The sequence below is a fragment of the Ylistrum balloti genome, unplaced genomic scaffold (genome assembly GCF_031769215.1).
Source record: "Ylistrum balloti isolate Yb309-2 unplaced genomic scaffold, AGI_CSIRO_Ybal_v1 Utg369758, whole genome shotgun sequence".
In the NCBI taxonomy this organism is placed as follows: domain Eukaryota; kingdom Metazoa; phylum Mollusca; class Bivalvia; order Pectinida; family Pectinidae; genus Ylistrum; species Ylistrum balloti.
In genome coordinates this window covers 174,081-182,788 of record NW_026781958.1, presented here as the reverse complement: position 1 = coordinate 182,788, position 8,708 = coordinate 174,081, and the positions used below count along the sequence as shown (strand labels likewise).

At 33.7% G+C, this 8,708-nt stretch overlaps 2 protein-coding genes across 3 annotated transcripts in view; one reads left to right on the top strand and one right to left on the bottom strand.

The window, feature by feature from the left end:
* Positions 1-746: 746 nt before the first annotated feature.
* LOC132543600 (ubiquitin-ribosomal protein eS31 fusion protein) lies at positions 747-8,215 on the top strand. Its single transcript, XM_060207115.1, has 4 exons — positions 747-814; positions 1,055-1,109; positions 2,252-2,469; positions 8,044-8,215. Exons 1-4 carry the CDS (start codon positions 767-769, stop codon positions 8,191-8,193), a joined length of 471 nt encoding a protein of 156 aa, XP_060063098.1. The 5' UTR covers positions 747-766; the 3' UTR covers positions 8,194-8,215.
* Positions 2,086-8,708, bottom strand: part of LOC132543598 (TNF receptor-associated factor 3-like) — a 35,418-nt gene continuing 28,795 nt past the window's right edge. Inside the window, exon 12 of one of the 2 annotated variants that reach the window (XR_009553977.1) lies at positions 2,086-2,499. The gene's annotated coding sequence lies outside the window, so the exon portion shown is untranslated. The remainder of the gene's footprint in view (positions 2,500-8,708) is intronic. The other variant, XR_009553978.1, reaches the window with a different exon arrangement.

The window sequence follows — 8,708 nt, the reverse complement described above, 5'->3', positions numbered from 1 at the left end:
TTTTCCATGATTCAGAGAATTTGTGAGAAAGCCTGTACTTGGTTATATGCTAGGATAATATTAAAACGTACTTAGCTTAAGGAAATCGTGGTATGTTACGAAACACTTCCATGGAGATATAAAAACAAATGAAAAACAATCAACGAAAAGAATATCGAAAAGAAAAACTACCAGACCCGAACTAAACGGTAAAATGTACCGGTGTATAAGGCTTGTTTTCTGGTAAAATTAGTCGGACTTTTCTGATGTTCTATCATGTACGATTTGTATGTAAAAATGGCATGTCTTTCTATCATTGTTTTGAATGTTGACCCAAGCGTGGGTCGCTTGTTTTCCTCAACTTTATATAGAGTTGGAGTTCTGACATTCATTGACTCCAGACCGGTATAAAAAGGCTGTAGATTATCAGAAAAATAAGAACTAATGTCACAAATGTTGAACATGTCATATTACAAGTAGTCTATAGTCATGGGAGGGCTCATTGTGCAGTCTGAATAAGAGGTATATAGTAAATATGGATCAAGGGATGTTCCGACTGATTCAAATTTGACCATGATTGTGAACTAGCATGTTTACAATGTGAGTTTCATCCACCTTTACACATTAATACCAACACACAATTTCTCATATAGGTTATGTTATATAAATTGAAGTTTTTCTTTTAGTTTTGTTTATTGAGAAATTTGCATTAAGGCTTTGTCATATTAGTCTAATGAAAATTAAACAAATTCATTACAATTATTTTTCAGTGGTGATCTGAGCAGCCATGCAGATCTTTGTCAAGACCCTCACGGGCAAAACCATCACTCTTGAGGTTAGTGTATAAACGCTACAAACAGTAATATAAAAGGTCTATGTTTGCTGAGGAACTTTCATACAAAACTAATATAAATTTATATCAGTCCAATATGAAGAATACAACTTTCCTACCATTATGAATATTTGTCATGTGTACATGCTAATTGTCGATTTGTTGCCCAGGATTTTGTCCAAGTAATTTGTACATATTGAACCTATTTATGAATTATTGTTCACATCACCAATTTGATTTTAGGTTGAGCCCAGTGATTCAATTGAAAATGTGAAGGCCAAGATTCAAGACAAAGAAGGTAAAATCTGTTTAATAATGGATAGATATATTTACAGTATGATTGATGATGAATGATCAGTGTGTAAATATAGAGGACTGAACGTCTTGTATTTCTTTTATTTTTTCTTTTTTTCTTTTCTTTTTCACCATGTGTACAAAAATGTTAAAACTGTATATAATGTCAATGACAATTGCTGTCAATTGTGTAAAATTCCTAGGACACCTTATGAAGTGGTTATGATTCATAGATTAATCAACTGTGCAGTTGACTTTGATACAGATATTCCTTTTGTACAAGTTAGTCTTTAAAAGAAAATTTAGACCTTATCATACTTATAAAACATTCTTGCATTTTTTTTATTTATATGCTGAGCTGCAGATATGAATTAGTTCTTGTTTCTTCACGTTTGCATTTTCAAACTCGGAAATAAATGGATTGCACAAGAAAGTATCACTGTCTGTGTATTGGAATAGGGGTCATACAATAACTAATTTAACTCTCTTCAGATGAGGAAGAAAAATTTAGAAGTACCAAATATTGTTAAATGGATTGAGCTGAGAAAAAGTCTTTGAGATCTTTGTAATCTTTGAGATGTAACAGAGGTCATTATTTATTTTAATGCCTCCGCTAGGAATCGAACCAGGGACCCCTGGTGTACTAGTCTGACGCTCAACCAATCGAGCTAAAGAGAAGTTCTCTCTAGCCGAGTGGTATATTGCGGCTAGTATTTTACCAGGGTTACATACTCTCCCTCCAGGAAATAACTTGTCCTCGAGTTTCCAGGGGTTACAGCGATGCTGATGGGGCATGGCTAAGTACTATTCCCGGGTCCCTTTACAACAGCATATTTATCCTTGTAAAAACAAGTTTGTTGACATGAAACAATTGCTGTGATGTATAACTCTTAGGACACCTTATGAAATGGTTATGATTCAACAACAATCATTTCTACTGAGCAATTATTGTAAGATTATGATGTCAGATGATCAATATTTTATCTCTGATTTTGAAAGTAGATTTGTGGAATATGGGTGTGGAGTAGATTCACACAAACCAAACTATTAGACTGGAAAATTTCATGATTGAGGTCCGTGTTATTTGATCTTGTTTACACTTTTAATTACTAGCAGATGTTGATTGTTGTTCGTGTCTTTTGAAAGGCATTCCTCCTGACCAGCAGAGGCTGATCTTTGCTGGAAAGCAGCTCGAGGATGGAAGAACTTTGTCCGACTATAATATCCAGAAGGAGTCGACTCTGCACTTGGTGCTCAGGTTGAGAGGTGGTGCCAAGAAGAGGAAGAAGAAGAACTACACTACCCCAAAGAAAAACAAGCACAAGAAGAAGAAGGTCACTCTGGCAGTTCTCAAGTACTACAAGGTTTGTATCTTTGGGGGAAGGATGTTCCTCCTGAAACAGACAACAATGATCATGAAAACTTCTCAGATCTGTTCATAAAACCAATGCTAAAACATGTCTTAAGGGTATCGTTTAGAATATCTCTGTTTATAGTGGAGTCAGCAACTCAGCTGTTTAAAATTTTAGTTTGTGGACGTTATTGAATTTTCTTGATATACTGAAGTGGGAGAAAATAGATCAGTTTTAAGAGAGAGGACAAGAAGCTGATTTCACATATGAAATGTGCCTGACTATTGATAACATGTTTATTTGAATGATCAATCTTAAACACTTGCTACACTGAAATATGACAAAATTCATGCAACAAGAGAAATGTGCACCTTAAGTAAAGCAACAAATTGTCATCATTCTGATGTATTTGCCATCATACAGGTGTACTTTCCATAGTACTGACATATTTGCCATCATTCTGATGTATGTGATTACAAGTTGGTAGCTTCCTAAAATAATCCATGCAGGTAGTTGTTGATTGTGACTGCTGTGATGAGAACTTAGGACACCTATGATCAGTCGTGATTTCAAATCCTAAGCGTTACCTCTACTGAGCAGTGCAAGTCTAAACTTAGAGGGAAAAAAATTTTGATTGTTTAAGTGATTGTACTTGAATGTTTTAAGTACCATATTTATTGTCAAATTAAAATATTATTAAGGTTTATTTGGTTGGGGGGGTGTAGTTGGTGAAGTGCTTCGAGGTTATTAATAAAGAAGGTGGCTTATTGATCAGGAACTTGTTTGTTGATTAATACAGTAATAATTGTTATAGATCACAGTGAAATGTTCAATGCCATGTTGAATTCTCTGTTAATTGCTATACTTTCATTTAGTTAAACTCTCATTCTGGTGCGTAACTTCCTTCCGACACATTCCTGGTGATATTTTGGGGTCACCTTTTTCTGTCTCCTACATTGTATTCTATAGCAGTAATTGTCAAGTTGATTTTGATGACGGGTACAACTCACTTGGCCAATTAATTTTGAGACAATTGTGATAATAAAGTGCAATGATTAAGATCTGCCATGATGTAAGTTCTTAGGACACCTTATGATACTTGTGATTCCAATTTATTTCTACTGAGCAGATCATCTGTCATCCCTTTTATAATTGTCAAATTTGAAAGGGAAAAAAAGTAAAAGGGAAGGAACCAATTTAAATAGCCATACATAGCAGGTTATATTTTGTGGAACTGTTGTAACAGACATAAAGTTTGTTGATTCATACCTGTCAAATTTTTAGAAATAAGAAAATTTGAGACATGAGTTTGTATTTTCTTCAAAATTTAAAATCTCTCTTAGTCTTTATATAACACAATAGTTGTTTGAGTGTACTTAGTTATTTGTAGGGAAGGAGGAAATTCAGTAGACTTGAATTTGGAGTCATATGGGTTGTAGTTAATGTGTTGTTAGTTTTGATTAATCAACCACCTGTTTGTTCCCCTCCCATCTTAAATACATGTTTTATTGCTGGTATTATTACTACCTGGTTAAAGGTACACAAGTCACTCTTTGTATTTTAGTTAGAGATTGACACAATTGGCTGTGATGTAAGACTCTTAGGACACCTTATGAAACGTTAATGATTCTTAAGAAGTATTTCTACTGAGCAGATCTGTTTCATCTTCACCTAGACTATTGACTCAAGACCTAAATCAGATTATAATTGCTCCCAGTTGGCCTTCATCTGTGATTAACAGTTCAATGTCTTATAACTGACTGCTGTGATGAGAACTTAGGACACCTATGATTCACTATGATCTCAGACCCTAAGCGTTACCTCTACTGAGCAGTAGGTTTTACTTTGAGAGTATTTTAGGAAAATCAGAATATGTGGCAAAATATAAAAGCTTTATTGAAATCAGAATTGTTAATACAACGTAATGGTGCATTGTTTCATTTTTTTCTTCACTGTATTAATTTTAACTTCTTGCTAAGTGCAAGGTATAAGAAATATAGTAGAAAATGTTGGGGGGTAAGGGGATGGCGACTGTCTGTGATGTTAATACTAACAAACCTACATGTTCTAACACTACAACTATTACAAATGCACGATTTAAAGTTTGATTAGAGATTGACACAATTTGCTGTGATGTAAGACTCTTAGGACACCTTATGATATGTTAATGATTCATAAGAAGTATTTCCACTGAGCAAATCTGTTTCATCTCTAAATAAAACTTGATAGTTTACCACACAAGTACTCTGCATTACTTAGTGATGTCAGATACATAGTGTTACTATGTCATATACATTGTGACATCACCAAAGAATGAGATAATGAAAGAAAATACTATCTGTAGTGTTTAAATCTATCAGATTATTAAATTGCTGATGCCCAATATATTATCAGGATTTATTGCAAAAATATTGAAGTTAAATGATTAACAGAATCTTGTATTTTTTCCTATTGTATATGGTATCAATTTAACTTCTCGTAACTTATTTCTATTAAAACTTGCAAGAGGCTTGGTAAATTGAAAAAAATATGTGAATTTGTTTCATCATTCTATAAAGAAGTAGGTAAACGATACAAGTTCCTCTACTTATATTTTCCACAATAAAATTTGTTATGTATCAATAATCCTTTTTTAGACTTTGTCTCTCATTCCTATTTCATAGTGTAGTCCTGTATGTCAAATTTAATTTTAAGAGTTCTTTATCATAGTAGATATTATCTCTACCTAGATTGAAATTGCTCATTTTACTGCCCTCATCTTGGAAAAAGAGCTTAAATGTCTTGATGACTGACTGCTGTGATGAGAACTTAGGACACCTATGATCAGTCGTGATTTCAAATCCTAAGCGTTACCTCTACTGAGCAGTGCAAGTCTAAACTTAGAGGGAAAAAAATTATAGGAGTTTGATTGTTTAAGTGATAGTACTTGAATGTTTTATGTACCATATTTATTGTCAAATTAAAATATTAAGGTTTATTTGGTTGGGTGAGGGTTGTTGGTGAAGTGCTTCGAGGTTATTAATAAAGAAGGTGGCTTAATGATAAGGAACTTGTTTGTTGATTCACGCAGTAATAATTGTTATAGGTCACAGTGAAATGTTCAACGCCATGTTGAATTCTCTGTTAATTGCTATACTTTCATTTAGTTAAACTCTCATTCTGGTGCGTAACTTCCTTCCGACACATTCCTGGTGATATTTTGGGGTCGCCTTTTTCTGTCTCCTACATGGTGTTCTATAGCAGTAATTGTCAAGTTGATTTTGATGACGGGTACAACTCACTTGGCTAATTAACTTTTGAGACAATTGTGATAAAAAAGTGCAATGATTAAGATCTGCCATGATGTAAGTTCTTAGGACACCTTATGATACTAGTGATTCCTACTAATTCCTGCTGAGCAGATCAAGTAAAAGGGAAGGAACCAATTTAAATAGCCATACATAGCAGGTTATATTTTGTGGAACTGTTGTAACAGACATAAAGTTTGTTGATTCATACCTGTCAAATTTTTAGAAATAAGAAAATTTGAGACATGAGTTTGTATTTTCTTCAAAATTTAAAATCTCTCTTAGTCTTTATATAACACAATAGTGGTTTGAGTGTACTTAGTTATTTGTAGGGAAGGAGGAAATTCAGTAGACTTGAATTTGGAGTCATATGGGTTGTAGTTAATGTGTTGTTAGTTTTGATTAATCAACCACCTGTTTGTTCCCCTCCCATCTTAAATACATGTTTTATTGCTGGTATTATTACTACCTGGTTAAAGGTACACAAGTCACTCTTTGTATTTTAGTTAGAGATTGACACAATTGGCTGTGATGTAAGACTCTTAGGACACCTTATGAAACGTTAATGATTCTTAAGAAGTATTTCTACTGAGCAGATCTGTTTCATCTTCACCTAGACTATTGACTCAAGACCTAAATCAGATTATAATTGCTCCCAGTTGGCCTTCATCTGTGATTAACAGTTCAATGTCTTATAACTGACTGCTGTGATGAGAACTTAGGACACCTATGATTCACTATGATCTGAGACCCTAAGCGTTACCTCTACTGAGCGGTAGGTTTTACTTTGAGAGTATTTTAGGAAAATCAGAATATGTGGCAAAATATAAAAGCTTTATTGAAATCAGAATTGTTAATACAACGTAATGGTGCATTATTTCATTTTTTTCTTCACTGTATTAATTTTAACTTCTTGCTAAGTGCAAGGTATAAGAAATATAGTAGAAAATGTTGGGGGGTAAGGGGATGGCGACTGTCTGTGATGTTAATACTAACAAACCTACATGTTCTAACACTACAACTATTACAAATGCACGATTTTAAAGTTTGATTAGAGATTGACACAATTTGCTGTGATGTAAGACTCTTAGGACACCTTATGATATGTTAATGATTCATAAGAAGTATTTCTACTGAGCAAATCTGTTTCATCTCTAAATAAAACTTGATAGTTTACCACACAAGTACTCTGCATTACTTAGTGATGTCAGATACATAGTGTTACTATGTCATATACATTGTGACATCACCAAAGAATGAGATAATGAAAGAAAATACTATCTGTAGTGTTTAAATCTATCAGATTATTAAATTGCTGATGCCCAATATATTATCAGGATTTATTGCAAAAATATTGAAGTTAAATGATTAACAGAATCTTGTATTTTTTCCTATTGTATATGGTATCAATTTAACTTCTCGTAACTTATTTCTATTAAAACTTGCAAGAGGCTTGGTAAATTGAAAAAAATATGTGAATTTGTTTCATCATTCTATAAAGAAGTAGGTAAACGATACAAGTTCCTCTACTTATATTTTCCACAATAAAATTTGTTATGTATCAATAATCCTTTTTTAGACTTTGTCTCTCATTCCTATTTCATAGTGTAGTCCTGTATGTCAAATTTAATTTCAAGAGTTCTTTATCATAGTAGATATTATCTCTACCTAGATTGAAATTGCTCATTTTACTGCCCTCATCTTGGAAAAAGAGCTTAAATGTCTTGATGACTGACTGCTGTGATGAGAACTTAGGACACCTATGATCAGTCGTGATCTCAAACCCTAAGCGTTACCTCTACTGAGCAGTATATATAGGTGTAATTTTGTTTTGGTGGGGGTCATAGGCAAAAACTCTTGTAGATAGCTGTGCATAAGTAAATGAGAAGACAAAGTCACCAATATTGTAGGTAGGTTAGGTAAAAATCAAAGATCATTGCTGAAAAGTCTCCCATCAGTGGACACCGTTATAGTCTACTTCTGTACTAGCAAGATGCAGTGTTTTATAGTATCTTCGAACACTTAAATTAAGTTTGTGAAGTTTTAACCCTGTAATTTAACTGCAATTGACTGCTGTGATGAGAATTTAGGACACCTATGATCATTTGTGATCTCAAACCCTAAGCGTTACCTCCACTGAGCAGTATTACATCAAAAGTAGTTATATGAAATTGTAGGGTCTTTAATTTACAATATTTAGTTGGAGTTTTGCAGCATTATAGTAATGAGAATGATTATTTTCTGGTTAATGTTAAGATTAGTGATAACTGATTAGAATATTGACATTGTATGATTACAGGTTGATGAGAACGGAAAGATCACACGTCTGCGACGAGAGTGTCCCAACGATGACTGCGGTGCTGGTGTTTTCATGGCCTCCCACTTTGACCGACAGTACTGTGGAAAGTGTTGCCTCACTTTTGTATTTAATAAACCAGAAGACAAATAAATCTGTTGGACATTCTCAAATACATTGTAGTTTATCTTTTTACTGTCGTGTACATGTGAAATAATGCTGTGTATTGTCATCAATCTGATGATACAAAGTCACGATACGTTGATATCAGAATACGTATCACAGAGTTCAATTAGAATAAATCACAAAAAAAAACTCTTCTAAATAAAAGATTTAGGTTGCACACCACCAATTTTATGGTATCGCAATACACAAGTGACGATACGATACCTGTATCCTCGTGCAAAATATCGATGGTATCGTGAAAGTGGCAGAGGCAGACTACTATTTTTAAAAAAGCACTAATAGTCATGAATGTGACATTGTACTAGCTGTAAAGTGCTTTCCAATGGCCTCCAAAAATTCTGCAACCTGAAGTTCTATACTTTCATGAAGATTATTCCTGAAAGAGCAAGATAACCAAATGGGTATTGCAACTAGTACTTGCGTGTCCACTACATTGTGCTCAAACTTCTATTCCCTGGCTGTTTGTATTTTGATATGAAAGA